Source organism: Lampetra fluviatilis, chromosome 41, assembly GCF_964198595.1.
Source record: "Lampetra fluviatilis chromosome 41, kcLamFluv1.1, whole genome shotgun sequence".
Taxonomy (NCBI): Eukaryota; Metazoa; Chordata; class Hyperoartia; order Petromyzontiformes; family Petromyzontidae; genus Lampetra; species Lampetra fluviatilis.
In genome coordinates this window covers 6,928,010-6,947,669 of record NC_136315.1, presented here as the reverse complement: position 1 = coordinate 6,947,669, position 19,660 = coordinate 6,928,010, and the positions used below count along the sequence as shown (strand labels likewise).

Below are 19,660 nucleotides of genomic sequence, written 5' to 3'. Positions count from 1 at the left end.
AACATAACAGCATGAGAATATGGTATGGCTAGGGCCATGTATGCCCTGCTGCCTTTGTCTTCCCACTATGTATGCTCACAAGGTACTACAATGGGTACCCATTTTAAGCCTTTGACACACAGGTCATCCAAATTAGTTTAAGATACCTACCATACAGCTCTACATCATAGTCAAGAATTGAGCCGAGGTTGCTGGGATAGCATCACTGAGAACTCAATATCCCTATGCCACCATTCCCAGTTGTATTATTATGGGTGGTCATAAACATTTGAGAACTATCATGATTTACAACCCTTTGTCAATTCACTCCAAGATAAAGGCCTCCCCCCATGCCATGTTGGTCACGGAGAGTCTGTGGGTTGGAGGGGTCCAGAATCTGTTCAGATCGTGCTCGCCACTAATGTGAGCTGGAGTTGTGAATTGCATATAAGTCGCTGGGTTTATAGTGCAGTTTGTTAACCACTGCACCACCCAGCATGACAAAGCAACCTATATACCTAAATAAAAAAACAGGTCTGGAATTGTACAGTATAATTGTGCTTATTCTGAAATCCTTTCTTAATGTACCAATTGTATAATATAATTATGTATTTTTTAAATCGCTACAATGACAAAGTAAAAGTGCCTCCATCGTCAAAAAAGCAAAAGGGCAATCACCTGATCGGTTGAAGTAACAGGTGAGCCCGTTCGAAAATGTAATACTGCACTCTTAAAACCCTTTGCCCATGTGTGTTTGTGTACTCACAAAATAATAACTATCCACAATTTCTTCTGGGAATTATTTTTCAAACAGGATACAACCTCTATAGCATACGTGAAGCCACTGAACTGAGGTTCAATTAAATGAGTTATCCTATATTTAGCCTAATGAGGGTCCACCGAGAAACAGCATCCATTTAAGACCATGGTATGTGCAAGTACGTAGGGTCAGTAATTTATGTCTTTTCAGGAAATTGTTACAATTCGTAACTTTGTTTTGACACTAGAGTGCAATGAGTAATTCTATGAATCAGGATTTTACAGATTTCTTATCATCCACAAAAATGTTGGCAGAGATAACGTTGTGCAATCTTTCATTCAAGCACAAACTCAGCTGAACCCTGCTAACTAAACTGAACACATGGAGGGTGATTTGGTTATTGAATATGTAAATTCACATTTTATATAGATATTTAAATTATAACAAAACATACGCAATCCTTTTCAGAATTTAGAACATAACTCCACTCAAGTAATTCCAGTACGGAATTTCCAAGTGACTATGATTTACTCTTTTGAAGAGTATCGTATCATGAATTAGGTATATGTGAATGTTGATATCATATCGGCAGATTTTTGAAAAGCCAGGATTGCAAGCTTGGCTTAACTGTAGTGGATTTCAATTTGAATCTGCTGAATACCATATAACTTTAAATGCATTTTCTAACCTCAGTACTTGATGACCTCAATCCAGTCGAGCTTTACACAACTACATGTGAATGCAGAACACTGGACTAGACCCCCTGTGGCCTGAATACTGCAGTGGAAACCCCACTATGTAACAATTATTAAACAAGGGACACTCCACTCCAGGTCTGGAAACTAAAACAGATTTCCAAGTTGGATAATTATTTTCTACGGCATTGCGCATAACATGCATTAAGTTGGCAGTTATAAAATCCATAATGTATTTTGGGAGCCTAAAGCTAAAGATGTTGAGAAAGAGTTATTTTGAAAAACAATCAACACAAGTTTCACAGGAGCAGAGCAGAAAAATAATCTTTTCAAAGTCACATACAACGGAATAAGTTGTAAAAAGTGTCGGCACATCTGCCTATGCACCTGTTGCTTGATAAATCGGTAGAGATTTAATTATTCACGACTTCGCATCTGGGATTTAAGGAATGTTCACTATCTGGAGTCACTTGTGATTTTATTCATGAATAGATGTCTTGGATTGTTTCATTTACTTCCCCCTATAGTGATTCAATTGTGCTATCGGTATCATGTCATGAGATGAACACTTTTCTATTTAATAACCTCGCATGTCGCAGTGCCTCATCCCGTCTCTTTCGCTCTATCTTGTCCCTACTGTAAGTGTTGTTTATGCCGTGTTTATCATCTCATTCATGCCACACTTCAGCCGAAACATTTTTCTCAAATAAAAAATAACATTCTTACGTGCACGATTTGACATGTATTATGAGCATAACAACACATTCGCATCTACAAATTTCTGAATTGTTACATGCCTAACAACCAGCCTCCAGAAGGCGAGATGTTAACTACCTTGCCTGGTATACAGGATGTTGTGGGTTCGATCCAGACTCTGACGCCTGCTGCTGTATACTTGGAGTGTGCATGTTCTCCCTGTGGCCGTGTGGATTTTTCTCCGGGTCTTGTAGTTTTTCCCTCCACATTTAGAAACATGTTTTTAGAGTATTTTGGCTGCTATAAATTTCCAAATAAGCCACTTCATTGGGCTATCATTTGTGGCCAGGTCACGTCTAAAAAAAGAGCTATATAGCTCAATGGGCCTGACCTGGTAAAATGAAAAAGTTGAGTTTAGTTAACAGTAGATTCAAATGACTAACATACATAGCGACACGTTATAGTGTGTTCTATTTAAAATTAGTCTTTGCAAATACAGATTTCCTAGCTCCATCACCCATGAAAGGCGTGTACCAGTAAGGTATTTTACGGCCCCTTGCCACAAACCATGTGTGTCACTGACATGAAGACATGCCAAAAAAAACTACTCTCATCCTGTAGATATCCATCTAGGCTGAGTGGCCCATACTACCCGAGGGCTGTTTATGAATAAACAGATTTTAAAATGACTCTCAAGTGCGCCACTATAGCACTTTTGGGTATGCCACAAAGTGATGCCACAACTGCGATATATTAAGATACAACAGTCACACTATCATAACATTAAGCTTAAAACCTTTGTTCGACAGCCTGGGACAGATGACCTAAGTACATCGTTATCTAAAAGAGATATTTGTTATTTGGGTTGTACATTCAAAAAAAAGTGATGCATGTCAATCAAGCAAGACATGCAGTGCTTGCCTGTCTGCCAGGTGACCTCAAGTGTCCCATGCACAATCCAGGTTGAATAGTGCAGGAGTAACAATCCGCAATAACAAAACAAGGAGAAGCAGCAACATGCTACTGCCACGACCAGAATTTTAGGAATTGTTCTGCACCAACTGCAGATTTCGAACAGAACAAAATGAGACATGCGTTGGATGCAAATGCACTTATACAGGGTGGGTAGAAGCCCATTTATAAAATAAACACTGAACTCAAATGAGCAATACTAAAGTGGTCTGACCAAAAGTGAAGATTCTTGAGCTTGAATGAACAATAATAATATGATTCCTCACATAAACGAATAGATACATAAGTAGGAATGTAATAAGTGCCTAGAAGTTTGCATTGATCGTTAAATAATCGATTTAGACTATAACAATGTCTTTTTCATGATAAGAAATGCTATCATGAAAAACAAATGAAAGTTTCTCCATACTTAAAGGAGCATCAGGCCCTGAGCCAGTAGTGGAAATTCCACATTCCCATGGCAGGGAACGATCTCTCCATAGGACACCAATTGATGACTTTCCACAAAGTTGTACGTATGCCTCATTCACCCCAAATAAATTCAAGACTGCTCCAATGGACAGCTTGGGTTATTCAGCATTGTGTACAGATCTGAAAAATAAGAGCTATTTGTTTTTCAGATTGTGTCTTCTTTGAATAAAAGGTGATCCTTCATGCTCTGTGAAGTGTGGTTCACTGCATATAAATAACCTAAAATGTAAGATTTGTTGTTACATCTCATAGCTAGATTGGGTCAAATTAAGCAAAAAGCCAAACTTTTATACAATCTACTATGGAGTGATTTGGATTTGGGCTGAGACCATCAACTCATTACACTTCAGGTCAGTTTAATCCGAGGCAGCTGCATGGATGTTAAACCAGGATTCTCTTAGCAGCGCTGGCTTAGGGGGCTACGGTGCTGGAATCATGAACCCTCTTGAGCTACTCGGCCATTTCCACTAGTTGTCATGTATTCAAACACAGCATTGTCTGCCTGCGTATTCCAGTTGCCAGAAGTATGCATGCTAGGAAGGGTCAAACAGTGTTTCAAACACACACAAGCAAGAGGACGGTGAGAGCTGTTAGGGCAGTGGACGAGACATACGCGAAGGCCATGACGTAAAACTACTCGTAACCATCAGAAGCAATTCGTTATCAGCATCAGAATTATTGCTTTTTTAATCACAACACACCAAGTGAGTGAAGGATCATAATTGAATCCCACAATGGCAGAAAATCATAATATTGTTTAATACCAATTGGAAAAAATACAATATTTTTGTTTCTATATATGTTAATTTGAATATAATTACAATTTGAATAGAGAAATTAACCAGAGACCAAGCAGTCTCTGTGCATGTTTGCATCTTGCCAAATTTTGAAGTTATTGTATTTTGATGCAAATTTCTGTATTCTGCTGCTAAGCCTATAATCCAACGCAAACCCGACATACACGTATTCACGTAAATTGGTTTTCTTTACAGTTCCAGTTTTAAGTCACTGAGCAGCATGAAACCCAGGTTTAAGGATGCCCAGATTGAAATTATGAAATGCACAATTCCTGGAAAGAAAACTGAACTGCATTATCGTCTTGCATAATGGCCTATAATATAACAGTGTCCAAAGGTGAATTAGTCCTTTACCACCACATAGGACAAGTTTCATTGTATCATTATTTCATTTGATACAATTCCTAAGTTAAGTTATCCTCAAGGACTATCTCACCTGCAAATTAAATTGTGCAATAAAAAAAAATCCATGTCAGACTAAGACAATGATGGTGTTATTGCACAGAAATAACATTGGATATATTGAAAAGCCCCTTATTGCAAGAGATATGAAATCTCATCATTTATTTTGTCAGAACAAATTTGAACTATTTTTAATCCATGGCCATATGTCGCGTCAATGTTAAGTCACACCATGCAAGCAGGAAACTTACTGGACTGGGGATAGCATCTGGGTCTATCCTATGCCGCGTTTTCTGTTGGGCCAACGGTTCAGCAAGTCGCTGAACGTGACGCAAAAAAATAAACCAAAATAAATAATAAAAAATATATATCCATTTCCACGCAGCATGGAGGAAACACAAAACAGCAGACACAGGAGAAACAGAGAATGCAACAATGTATCGGATGGAAGAGAGTTGCGCGTGTTAATCAGAATAAAAACGACACTCCTCGCTGAGAGGGGTGGTCTTTAAATCAAATGTCATTTAGTTTCAATATATTTTCGGGAAGCACTCTTACGAATTAAAAAGCTAAATATATATATAACAGCAAGACAGCGTTAAGCTCCACACCTACCGGGCTTGGGATGGAGTCGGGGTCAAGGCGGCGTGGTCCTGGTGCCTGCTGGGGGCCCGATCCTTGTGGCGCTGGACCGAAGTTTGGCTGCTGAGCGGGGTAGCTGCCATGATAGCCAGGCTGAGGAGCCCGAGGCTGCCCGCCATATGCACCTGAGAAGAAAAAATAGCCCACGAATGCCCAACACGTTACAGTCCGTGATGTTCCCCAGAAACTAAAGTTTTACATTTAACTTTAAAACAAGTGGGGCCCATCAATGTACATATAATTCCTATGTAAGTTGTGTACACATAGGGATATTTTTCACCAATGCCATGTGTTTGACATGTGGGAGCAAACCGCTGTGCTCGGAGAAAATCATTGAGCTTATGACTGAGTAACACGTAAAGTTCTGCACAGACAAAATCAATAATCTATTGCTGCAACTTCATAGTGGAAGAATTACTTCTTTCAAGTTAATTTACAATATCCACCCATGACTCAGGGTTGCCATTGTAAATGACTGCCACTCAAATGTTGCTTTGAGCAAAGAGGTGCTTTGTGACCATGACGAACCATTCTGCTGGGGTGGGTATCCGTGCTGGCCTTGTCCAGGCCCACCCTGGGGCTGCATTCCAGGGATGGCTCCTGTGGGCCCAGTGGGAGGCATGGGAGGCATGCCATGGGCACCAGCCATGGGCATAGGAGGGCCCCCATATTGCTGCTGTCCTCCAAGTGAGGTGGGGGGTGGCTGAGCTCCTGCCAAAAACAAGACACCAGCAGATGAAATGTAGGAAAGGTAATACTATAATTAGCATTTTGATAGCATGTTAATTAAATTAAAATGGGAGTGGAAAATAGATTAAACCAATACAAAAATACACCATCGCAAAAACTGCATCCCATTCAAGATCAGCACATATTTTAAAGTCCTTCATTTTGTTTCCAAACTATTAGTTTCGATGCAGTAGATGATAAAACGGTATATAGTTTCATGTTGTGTTGTAATTCCTCACTATGTATGATAACCAGGGTTCAGATGAGAGCCTTGGGGTTAGAACATTAAGAGCAAGAAATAAAAGAGTTGCCCTTGTTTTTAAGTATAACTCCAGCAATCCTATTATGTCTAGGGCTCCATATAAGGCTGAATGTCAGACAATCATTATTGTCAGTTTTAGCGTCACACCCCACCGTGGGCAGATTACTTGGTTTACGATTATTGGCATGGTACATTTTTAAGTATACAACACGAGACAAAGTGGTTGAGAAATGTATGCTGACCCAGCCATTTGAGTGAAACCAACCAACCTATAAACCAAATTAACACGGAGGATTTTTTTGCGACCAATATCATCCATAAGAGGTTTTTTGGATTAGATCGCGTAAATATATAAATGTGTCGTTAAACCCACCACCACCCGACACAGCCAACTCGCAAGGGTTGTCACGTAAACAGAACATGCCAATTCGTCACAATCTAACAATCTAATTGTAAATGTTGTGGCTTGGCTCTCCAACACACCGGCGTGCTGTACTAGTAACGAATTGGCATGTTCTGTTTACATGACAACCCTTACTAGTTGGTGGTGGCGGGTTTAACGACACATTTATATATTTATACGCGATCTAACCCAAAAAAACTCTATTATGCACTATTAATCAATTATTGGGGGCCAACATTTCGTTTTTTTCTGCTTGTAAGCATAGACTTTAATATATTTATGTCAAATGGCAAAATTATCTCTCTTCGAGAAAATAAAATTACCATCAATACTGTAACATCATAGCCAATTTTTCCTGTGGGATGGAAGATCAACTAAAGTAGTTGCAACAAGCACGCAAATTGTTCATTTGTTCATCAATGAAAGACACTAAAGGGACTGTAAAAGTTAACTTATACAGAGTTGAGCTTAACACAGTTAACAACAGTGAGTGGTAAAATTATAAGCACAAACAGCCGATTCCAAATTTCCACTAGCACATCCGAGCCGAGCCAAGTCAGCATAGGGCTCTCACGGTACTGGTGGTTTTCTACTTGCACGATGTTACACTGGCTTCCCAGGGCATCTGAATTCGATTCGGGGCCAAGCAGGGACAGGAGCAAAGCAAATTCAATGTGTATGATGTTAGTCAATACACTTAGGACAGTCACAGCATCGTCTACACAGATTTGGACTCATAGTGGTAAACTTACCATATGGAGTTGAGCCAGGGGGCCCTTGGAACTGGGTTGCTCCTCCACCCAGTGTCATTGCCCCCATCTGATTGGTCAGCTGCTGAGGTCCTGTCGGAGGACCCGCATTCTGATAGGGTGGCTGTTGCTGATGGGTCGAGAGTGGGGGTCCTGCATTCTGATAGGCCGGCTGATGGGCATTTGGAGGGGGGCCTGCGTTTTGATAGGCTGGCTGATGGGCAGTTGGGGGAGGCCCTGCGTTTTGATAGGCCGGCTGTTGCTGATGTGTCATGGGTGGCCCCGCGTTCTGATAGGCTGGTTGCTGGTTACTTAGGGGTGGCCCTGCATTCTGATATGCCGGCTGCTGGTAGGGTTGCATGGGGGGTGGCGATGCTCCCCCAGGAGGGATGAACGCCTGCGATATGGGAGGTCTGCGGGTACAAAATAAAAAAAGGGAAACAATGACTGTCATTAGCAAAGACAACGTTGTAGCTCAGGTCAGACACAAATTACAGGTAAGAGTCGAGGCGGTTTGCTCCACTGGTGGTGATGGAAACATTCAAGTATAGTTTTGGTGAAAAAAGTGGGAAAATAAACATTCAACAAGACATTAATCTAGCCAAGAATGCCATCTGCTTCAAATGATAATTTCTATTGGCGGTTTTAAGCCAGAGATGAAAATTCCACTTTTCCATGATGGGGCCCAGTCTCTCAATCGGATGACCACTTTTAACTTCTGCAGAAACGGTATACAGGTGGAAAATAGTCATGACTGAAGCAACAAACAATAATTGGTGCATATCTGGGTTAAAGCTAGGGTATTCAACAATATAAAAACCAAAAACATGTTATCTTGTAAACTGTGATTTCATGTTTTTGTTGACAACCACCAATATCACAAAAGACTGTCCTCCCTTGAAACAGCAGTAGAAATAGCACATTTCCAAAATGGGAGCCAACTTCTCCGTAACACAGCACTGTTGATTTCCCTACAAGTAATGCGTATTTCATTGGCTACAGAGAAATGACGACCATACCAAAATGCAAGCCAAATCAAAATATAAAAACTACCTTGCACACGTGTAATTGAAGATGGCACGAGTAAATACAAATGCTCTTCATCTAAGAAATCCTCATCGAGTGTCAAGACTGTTATCAGGCGTGAGTGGCAGCTCACCTTTGCCCGGAGGGCCCGTTCTGAACGTCCCCTTGCGAGAACTGGTTATATCCAGTCTGGGGTCCTGGTGGGGGTGCGGACGGGTCCATGGGCGGTGGAGGGCCCATGCCAGGCTTCATGGCTCCTGTGCAAAAACGACACAAGGGATGAGCAACATGACTCACACCGCTTAACATACATACGAGATGTCTAATCGAAAACAAAGTCAGAACTGGTTAGGCGGAGCTGTGAGGTGAAAGCGCTTAACTCACAATCAAAAGAGCGCAAGCTTCCTTATCTTCTTGGTTCTTTCGGTAAAGTCACGTAGAAGGGAAAAAATAAAAACATAAAACATAATATTTTATTTTATTACGTGTTATTTTATTATAAATAAAAAAATAAAAAATAATAAAATATTTTATTTTATTCTGTGTTATTTTATTATTTTATTATTTCCCTTCTACGTGACTTTACCGAAAGAACCAAGAAGATGAATCCCTGCAGTCACGAAAGCTTTAAATCGAAATTTAAGCTTCCTTATGATAATACAAAATAACTATGTCTTGATTGAACAAGAAAATCTTCACTAGCTAAGTCTCAAGACATTTTATTCATCAGTCCTGCATTGCAATGCTTGGACAATTCCATTCATACTTGCGTGGCTTCATGTGCGGAAAAAAACGTGCATCCAGAGAAAGGATAAAACACGCTTGACATCATAAAGACATGATTTAAAGCTTTCGTGACTGCAGGGATTCATCTTCTTGGTTCTTTCGGTAAAGTCACGTAGAAGAGGACGGCTGCTTGCGTTGTGGCCAAAACGTCGTGAGAATAATTTTATTATGTTTTATTTTTATTATTTTATTACTTCCCTTCTACATGACTTTACCGAAAGAACCAAGAAGATCATAAAGACAGTTTCTGGAATCCAGTTCTGTACTGCCACCTCCAAGCCACCACACAGCTCAAAGGTAAGCCAGATGTCAGCCCAGCACATCATTCATTCAGGTTCACTAAAATTAATACCCCTCTATGGCAAATTAGTGGCTGTGCTATGAAGAGAAAGACCCTTGCCGTAGGAATGTGAATTTTCCAGCCCTGGCTCAGCCAATATAAGAGACGAATGCTGCCCGCGAGCTCATTTTTGAATGGAGGCATTATGACTGATAAACTAAAAGCCTACAAGTGTAACTCAAATTATTGAAGGCATACAACCGAGATGACATCCAAAAAATACTCAAGTACTTTTTAGGCACATGAGATTAAAGAATGAGCAATTTTATAAAATCAAATGGCCAATCATTTGGTACATCAATAGTTCACCCTATGGCCACCCAATGACCTTAATTATGAGCCGTATTAAAAACGCACTTCCAGCGTGAAACTATTAAAAGTTGATGCCCACATAATTAGAGTTGATGAAAATGGGTAAAAACACATTCCTGCGGAGGGAGCTGGTAGGAACGTTGGGTTGCTCGGTCAATGGCCAGGGTCAACGGCGGCATGGTGTATTCCGCAAATATGCCCGACTGTGAGGGCGGGCACAAGCCGGCGTGAGTAGGTTAAACGTTGCGTTTTATAAGGGCACCACGGGGTGAGCAGCCCATCCCCACCCAGCCCCACCCTCCCACCCCCCACTCAGCCCCACCCCCCACACAGCCCCAGTCTCCCACCCCCCACCCAGCCCCACCCTCCCCACCCAGCCCCTCCCCACCCCTCCCATTTTTGGATGCACGACGGACGGACACAATAATCCCCTGTGGGCTGGTTTAACCAGGAGGTTCCTACCAGTATAACTTTTACACCAAGCCAAATAGCCACTATCTACATAAGCAAAAGAGAGACAAAGATCCTTTATATTGCAATACAGACTGCTGATATCAGTGATGTTAATAAAAAGCAGTGGCATACACAAAAAAAAGCTCCCCCGTATAGCCTGAACATACTGTTGGGGCAAGTGCTGTTAGTGAGCACCTATCAAGGCCGGCATGGCACACGAGAGGGTGGGTGGCCAACACCAAGCCCGGCCGCCTTTGTCTCCCTAGTGCCAATGTTTACACACCGCACCGAGGGGGAAGCCCACGACCAGTTCAGATAATCGTCACCGGTGTTGGCCGTGAGCAGGAATCAGACCCGGGTCGCCGGGTTTGTAGCGCAGAACGCTAACCGCTACACGACCGCTCCCCACTTATACACATGAACACACACGCACGCGAATTCCCATGCACGCACACACGAACGCAAAACCACACATGTGACAATCAAAATCAAATTCGTCCTTCGAAGAGTTCCTTTAATCAAGAGGAAGTAGAAACGCAAACCGCTCCACACTCACCAGATGCCGACACAGGCGGTGGACCCCCATAGCCTTGCTGGGGCGGCCCATTGTGGATGTTCTGTGGGGGGGCTGGGGCCTGCTGGTATTGGGGACCGTAGGGAGCGTGATATTGCCCGTAGCCCGACTGGGGAGGCCCATACGCTGGGGCAGACGCGTGTCCTTGCTGATTCATGGCTCAGCACTTGCACATCCCCAGAAGACGTCCACACCTGAAGGAACTATGCCTGTGGGAATACGACAATAGGAACATTTTGTGAGCGCTGGCTCATGATTATAAATGCATCAATTCATGCGATCATTCCACATCATAAACACACATGTTTCAAATGGTGATTTCCTTGGCTGAACAAAACACCTAGTCTGATATTCTTGAAATTAAATCCCAAGCAAAATAAACTGTTGTTGTTTTGTAGGTACACACCACAGCAGTGTATCGCAGGCCATCAAACTAAAGTTTTTGAAGCATTAAGAAACATGTAAAGTCACACTAATGTGACATAAATACGTGTTGACATTGGGCAATCTAGTTTTTTCTGCACCCACACAGGAGTCCCTTCACCTCAATTAAAAGTGGGGGAGCACCGGAGGTGCAAGGTGGGGGCCACCACATGTCAGGCTGTGATGACCGGCGCACGAAGGAGAAAGTGATTATTATTATTATTTTGCTTGATTACCAATAGACATTTCAACTGCTGTATACCAATATTAGTCTGACAATGTTTTGCAATTTAATGCAATTGGTTTTCCAATTATGCCTTCCTTCAATCAAAATTCTTGGCCAAATAAATCCTTGACCAAGACCCAACTGAAATCAAAATGACTAAAACTCAATTCAGCTTTCCAGGGTAAATAAACAATTATGGATGGAGATTGACTTAGTCCAATCATCCCTCCAGCGTCAATTAAAAGTATTTCTCTTATATACAAAAATACTCGAAGAGGCATTAACCAAACATCCAAACCAAGACTATTTCACAAACTCTTCAGATTCAGTGAGGACTTCCTATGTAAATATAAACTCAAATAAACACTTATGGTATTACAAAAGTTTAGGATCTGTACAAGCAAGGGACTATGTACACGTGCATAGAACATTTGGCATAGGAAATTAAATTTATTTATTTTGGCTGCGACATGGGCACACAATGGGCAACTTTGCAAAACATCGTGGTCTTCAAAGTCCACATCACAAGAGATTGCATTTTGGTAACTTGCGGATGGGTGTAGGAATCTGCCCTGAAAGCATGTGCAAACTGGCTCAAGGGTGAGCCCACTGTCCATGAGGATATTCAGAAACTTAATTCAATAAAGTACATGTTTGTGTTCATTTATGCCACTACTATCAGCATCTTCATCAAGGTTACCATTCTTGCACAAGCTGTCAGGTAGAAAGGAGTGCTAAATTAGCCACTCAGGTACAGACCACAGAGAACTGCATCATGAGCTGCATAACAGCACTGCTAACTCAGCTGGTTGGGTCGTAAATTAGAGTACAGTTCCTTGGTTGCCAATGCCTACCTTAATGTACCACCAAGTATTGTCACCCCTAAGAAATAATGGAAATCATCCAACCCTGGCCTAGATTTGAATTCACAAACATATAGCTGCTGACCCTGCTGCTCTACTAAGTGAGGCACATCAGAAATATATTAAGTAACAATACTTCTGTGTATTTTGGACATCGACACAATGTTTTTCATGCTTGTGGTTTTGTCATTGTACACTACCATTTTTAAGCTGCTCCTTGTCATAACTATGTCTCCCTGTACATTTTACTTTGCATGAAAACCCACAATGTCTCAATAGGTCCTCTTTCTGGTTTAAAAACTACCAATCAAATAGTAAGCATAGAAACTAGGCCCCAGGCAGTCCAGAGTTTAGGTGGTGCATTCCAAAGGAAACAGCCACTGCAGAAAACTCAAAACATTTTGGCCAAGAGGCACGCATCATATGTGAATAGCACGTGTCGGGGCGACAAAACAAGTCGTTTTTGCCAATGGCAATCGGTGCCAGAGCAGACACACAACTTAACCAAGACACACATTTTTTTAAAATACACATTCCCATTCCTGTTCGATGACCACCCTCAGCCACACCTTAAAGCACATTCACCTTTATGTTCTCAGTCATTGCTCAACTATTAATTTTATATAAAAAATGCCATGCCCTACCCTCACTCACACACTGGAAGACCAAAATGATCTACAGCGTCATGATGAAACACCTGTGTCACAAGATCCATGGGGAAGTGGCTTAAACCCCTATATTCCAACCTCATCGGCTAGGTTGGACTCCTGATATTCCTCCACGCACAAGACAACATGTATATAGAACAATGGGAATTACAAGGATTCATACTCTTTGGTTTTTTCGGTAAAGTCACGTAGGTAAAAAATTAAAATAAATTAAATCACGACGTTTCGGGCGCAACACAAGCGTCCTTCTTCAGGTGGGGACAACTTAGCGAAAGCACACCGCTTAAGTGTGTCTCAGAGGTGGCTTTTTTACCTATGTGACTTTACTGAAAAAACCAAAGAGTAATGGGAACTACTTTCTAAATGTCTTATTTATGGCAACTCTTTATAAGCGTTGCAGGATGCAATTGCATGAATGACGCTATATACAATTAAATTAATATTATAAGCAATTATCTCCTTTATTCGCTACCAGTTTTTGCTAGGAAACTACTGAGCCTCAATAAAGTTTGGATTAAAAAAAACCCTAAACATGTGTCCATCCATTATCACCGGGTAAATGTGTTCACGGTAATATGAAAACTGCACAATACAACATGACACGTCCACAATACTGTGTACTCCACTCTTCATTAAACTATTACACTATTTATTAAAACAAGGGTTTTGTTAAATTCACTTACTATCACTGATGTTTCTCAGGATATAATTTGCGCAAGTTTTTATATTTTTCACAAACCAATATAACGCCCAACATAAATAAGCAGCCAATAATTTTCCGAAGCTTTAAAGAGTAAAGATGATTCATAGAATAGCAAAGCTGTCAATAAAGTCGACAGAAGTGGCTGAAAGGATTTGTAGAGAAAACAAACCCAGAAATGACACGTAGTACATACTTGAGCAGCCCTCAGCATATACAATGATGCATGTGCCCCCTTGATGCAAAGAGCAGAGCTGGGCCATGGCATTTACGTGTACATTTCAAGGCAACTGCAATGTTTTAATAGTGCAAGTACAAGGTAAAGGTTAAAGTACGCGCCACTCATAGCGCTGATGCCACCGCGGCAGAGGTGGGGTCTGCGACATTCAAGGGGGCATCTGTTCCAATCATCCGCGCTGGTCACACAGGGTTACAATGAAAGCTAGTATCCACTCTTTACCCCCCCCCCCCCCCATAGACTTATCTTAGCAAAATAACACCTGCCAATTCACTTACAATAATGCACCCACAAACAGGCAAAACAAAAACAATTATTCAACTATTTTGGTAGCCTAATTGAGTTGAGTGGGCTAAGTAGGGGTATAACAAATTCCCACCTGTCAACTCCCGATAGTAGTTCGATGCATTGTTATGAATCAGGGATACAATTCAAATCAATATTTCAGTGTCTTGCTTACATTTCCCCATTTGTAAATGTTCATGTTTTTCTTTCTCTTTTGTACAATTCTGTCCTTCCATTAGCCTAAATAATCTGTATATAATTGACAAAATTCGAACAAATTTTGATACATGCAATTCGATGCACATAGTGATCTTAAATGTTTCATATCAATTGATTCAAGGATTGTTACACTCATACTAAGTAGCATAGACAGTCAACTATAACAGCTCAATTACTGCCTATTAGTGTACATGCAAAATATTTCCCTATGGAAAAGTCATTGAGATTGATACTTGGTCAAAGTTTTGCCAGTGATCCAGTTTGCATTTGGTTAAAGGTTAAACTTCATCCACCTGATTCTCATGCATACAATAAATAAAATTAATTGTGAGCGTAAGAATATATTATTTTCGAGTCATATATTTAGCATGCAATTAGTTAACATTACCCCTATAGCTACTGAAGGTGCTATAATGCAGCACTACGTTAAAAACAAAAACCTATTCTCAAACTCAATCATGAGCCTGAATTGTGCCAATTTCTTGAATTTTAAAGACAAAATATCTTTACCAGTGAGTAATTTATTTAAAATTTCTGTTTTAATTTAACCAAGTGTGCACTAAGGTAGTGGACATTAAGAATATATTATTTTGCATCATTCATAAGAACAGACTACTTTGTGTCCATGTCACAGCCAAAAAGACAACTTTTTAAATTATACAATTATATTACGTAACAAGATCTCATGGAACAAAAATTACATATCTTGAATCTTCAGGAGAGCTCACCTCATATTAAGAAAAGAAAAACCCAACTGGCAGAAATATTAATACCCTATTGGTTGGATAACAGTGGTTAAACATTGCTTTAAATGTGGCTTCAAGATTTAACAATAGAATTGCTTCCAGCTTAAGAAAAAAAATATTCTAGCTCACAAAGTAAATCCGATACAGCCCACAGCCGCTCAGCATCCAAACCACACACCGCCACTCCAATCAATGCAGCCTTCATTCCATATCAAGTCCAAAACTATGTAACGTACATCTTAAAACAAATTTTCATACATTTTATTCAAAGCTTATACACACTGTTGGTGCCAGAAACATTGTTAGAAGAAATCAGACTTCAGATATTTTCCAGCACAACTGTGGATTGTTGTTGTTTCACTCGACCAGTCCCACCACAACAACCTCATCATGTGTTAAGACATCACACGTTCTTTAAGGTATTCTCAGCAGAAAATGCTCTGGTGTCGGTAGTAATCAACAGTGGCTGTTATGAGAATATGGAATTTCCGCTAACGCTGAGGAGATGAATGCTGTCCCATTGCTCATTCGAGAATCAGAATCTTTATTTATCATAGAGAAATCCCATGAGCTCTTTTTCACAGATATCCACAAAAAGGGAGGACTGTTTTTTTACTCATAGGACTCAAACCTTTGCACCCATGATAATGAGTTTGGCAGCAAATGCACGAGTGGGCTACACAGCTGCCTAAATGATAGTCTGTAACCTCATCATATAAAATGTGTGTCACAAACATAGGGCCAGAGTAGCAACTATAGAGAAGCGGCTAAAGCCCTTCCACCAGGGAGCACAGCTGCAGCACTGCCAATTTCCTTACAAGCACTGCTCCCCCCACTTCGTGACGTCTCAGGCAGTGAAGTCTGTACACGTGGCTGATGATGTTCTTAGCCGAACGAGCATTCTACTCTCTACAGAGCTGCTCTTAACCTCGCTTACCCCAACCTACTCACCTCAATCTGGTCTACAGTGTGCACATTTTAATTTCAACATGCTTACTTTCATCTAAATTCTACACATCTTAATCTGGTCTAAACCCTGCACATTTTAATTTGCTTAAACTGTTAAACCTTGCACATCTTAACCTGCTCCCTTTGATATAAATAACCAGGTCTTAACATTTTCTAACCCCCTGCATATCTTAACATGCTCATTTTCATATTATCTAAACCCAACATCTTCAACTAGTCTAAGTATTTCTTACCTTAACAGTCATTATGCCTTAAAAACTGCTCATATTTATCTCGAACAGCTGTTGAGACATTGCAGTTGACACTGCAGCAAAGCACACGCTTGAGTTTACTGTTTTGCGAGTTAGCCATTATTATTGTTGGTGTATATCGAGCAATAGCTACCATCAGTATTATATTCCACAACAAAGTAGGGCAACTATGTCTGGCCAACTGACATCACTGCAGTTAATTAAACTATTTCTGAGAGTACAATCCACGTTACGCTAGAAAATACTTTAAGAGCATGCTACGTGGCATTAATATTGACGACACACCAATCCTGATAAGTGTTCGGTTTAAGTTGACTTCTTAAGCAAGCCAGTGACATGATTTAGACTTAAGGGCTAGGGTTATGGTTAATACAACCGAGTGGACTTTCTGGGTTAATTACTACAGTTGCCTATGACAAAATCCCCCAAAATGCACCCAATTTCAGATTATGGAACGCAAACAGGATGGAGTCCGGAGCCTGGTTAGTATGGGAAACAAGCTGAGAAAAACAAACGTTGTAGGCTTGGGCTCTGAGGTGGCAAGGAAATGGCAGTACAGCAATGGATCCGTTAAGCACAGGCTGTGGGGTCTAGATAAAACTTAAAATTATGTTTATGGTTGGGATTATACAATGATAGAAGATTAGGACTGACCTCACCGTCATATTATATTTCAACCAAGCATGCAGACCGCTAACGAACATGAGAAATGCTCCACACATTTGAGCAGGAAGACACTAACTATTGGGTTAGGGATAACATTTTGACTCGACTACAAAGCTATGAATGAAATGTGGGGTCACGTTATGACCTGAGGGCAGGATTGAGGTGATATGTTATGGTTAATAGTATATAAGCAATTGGGTTAGAGCAAATTCTTAAGTCAGCCTGTAAAGTGAATCCTCACTGGGCTTGTCGTCCAACAACAAACAGACGCTTCACGTTACACTTCATACAGCCATGCATTAATGGGATACAATTATACTTGTGGTGTTCAGAAAATAACACCGACATAAATTGACAGATCAATGTCCACTACACTTGCACACAACAACAATAAAATATTACAATCAAATTTAATAAAGTCAAATGTATGTACATATTGAACCATCTTTTAAAACTTCATCAACACCATCATCTTAATACCATCTGTATGAATACAATTTAACTAGGCTTTCGCGACAAATATTATCCATGAGGTTTTTTCGTAAAATATACTCTCCAACACACCGGTTTGCCATACTAGTGACACATTGCCATGTTTTGTTCATGTGACAAACCTGACTAATTGGCTGTGTTGGGTGGTGGCAGGTTTAACCATACATTTATAGTTACGCGATCTAACCCAAAAACCTCTATTATGGACATTTGAATAAAGTATTAATAATGACAACTTTGTCATGATGATCATCAGCACCATCAATTAACATATTTTTTATCACCAGCATAAACCTTAACCAATTGGCATGACTTGCATCACAACCACGATTAATTATCATTAATATAAAACTCATACTTATCAATATCAGAATTATCACTATAACTATGTATCACAATAATCATCTTGGACATTATCACCACCAGAAACACATTTACTGCAAATATCACAACCTATACTATCATAACCAGCAACGTAATAATCATCAACACCTTCAATCACCACTACCGTTACCCATAATATTCTTTGGGTCGTTACCCATAACTTACATACCATCAGCCATATTCACCAATCAAATAATCAAATAACAATTAATGAACAATAACGTCATCAAATAACAATATCATTGTCAACACCGTCATATAATCACCACCATCAAATCATCTCAATCGCAAACATTACTACCACCAAAAACAATCACAGTCAAACACAGCATAACTGTTACCATAACCACTATCAATTAAGTAGTATAACAAAAATACTACCACAATTATAAAATAACATCCCCACCAAACCAGTTTCGTCACCAACGTCACTATCCCTCTATCAATAACGATAACAATTAGCACCGGTTTCATAAACTCCACAATCACCACCACCACAACCATCGCATCAACTTTCACCACCACAATCATCACCACCATAATCATCACAGCCACCACAACTACAATTATTATCACTTGCCAACGTCAACAGAATCACCACTATCGATTAAGAACACAATGACCACCACCACCAGCAACATCAAATAACACCCGCGCCACCATTACATCCGCAACCATCACCATCACCACCATCACCAAGCCTTCAACGTCACCACTGCCGGTTTCACATTATTTCCTCCCACATCGCTCCTTTCACAAACTCAACGTGTAAACAACTACATCACCACCACCCACTAAACAAAACAAACACAAAACAAACAAACAAACCCATCCCGCCACAAGTATTATAACGAACCCGGCCTCCCGTCAGGCAAAGGCCTTTCCCACAGCCACCATCACCATCACAGCCTAAAGAGGCACAGCTCCCCGCCGTGTTGAAGAAAACGCGAGGAAACCGAGCTGTAAGAGACGCACTGAACACGATAGAGACGGAGGATATACGGAGTGTGTAGACGATGTGAACTGATGAGAGCCATCACCTGCACGCCCGTGCCGAGCCTATGCCGCCTCTTCGCCCAGCAGAAGCGAGTGCCACGTCTCCCTGGGCCGAGGGCGGGGCCAGAGGTTACGGGGCGTGGTCAAAAGATAAGTGGGCGGAGCAAGCGGCCAGCGAGAGGGGGGGAGGTTGGTGAGGGTGCGAGTGGGCGGGGCAAGCGGCTAGCGAGAGGGAGGGGGGGTTGGTGAGGGTGCGAGTGGGCGGGGCAAGCGGCCGGCGAGAGGGAGGGGGGGTTGGTGAGGGTGCGAGTGGGCGGGGCAAGCGGCTAGCGAGAGGGAGGGGGGGTTGGTGAGGGTGCGAGTGGGCGGGGCTACTATGGGGAGACTGCGGAGGGGTCAGAGGTTACGGGGCGTGGTCACAAGATAAGTGGGCGGGGAAAGCGGCCAGCGAGAGGGAGGGGGGGCTGGTGAGAGGATGGGAGCGGG

At 41.3% G+C, this 19,660-nt stretch overlaps 1 protein-coding gene across 3 annotated transcripts in view; it reads right to left on the bottom strand.

Moving 5' to 3' along the window:
* The window catches only part of SEC24C (SEC24 homolog C, COPII component), a 43,225-nt gene extending 23,919 nt beyond the window's left edge, over positions 1-19,306 (bottom strand). Inside the window, exons 1-7 of one of the 3 annotated variants that reach the window (XM_078875423.1) lie at positions 19,219-19,306; positions 11,031-11,257; positions 8,717-8,840; positions 7,561-7,970; positions 5,943-6,125; positions 5,388-5,539; positions 5,024-5,092 (exon numbers count right to left, since the gene is read on the bottom strand). In XM_078875423.1, coding sequence (XP_078731549.1) covers positions 5,024-5,092; positions 5,388-5,539; positions 5,943-6,125; positions 7,561-7,970; positions 8,717-8,840; positions 11,031-11,205 — 1,113 coding nt within the window. In that variant the 5' untranslated portion in view covers positions 11,206-11,257; positions 19,219-19,306. Of the gene's footprint in view, positions 1-5,023; positions 5,093-5,387; positions 5,540-5,942; positions 6,126-7,560; positions 7,971-8,716; positions 8,841-11,030; positions 11,258-19,034; positions 19,119-19,218 lie in introns of those variants that run through there. The other 2 variants (XM_078875424.1, XM_078875425.1) reach the window with 2 other exon arrangements.
* Between the last annotated feature and the right edge of the window lie 354 nt (positions 19,307-19,660).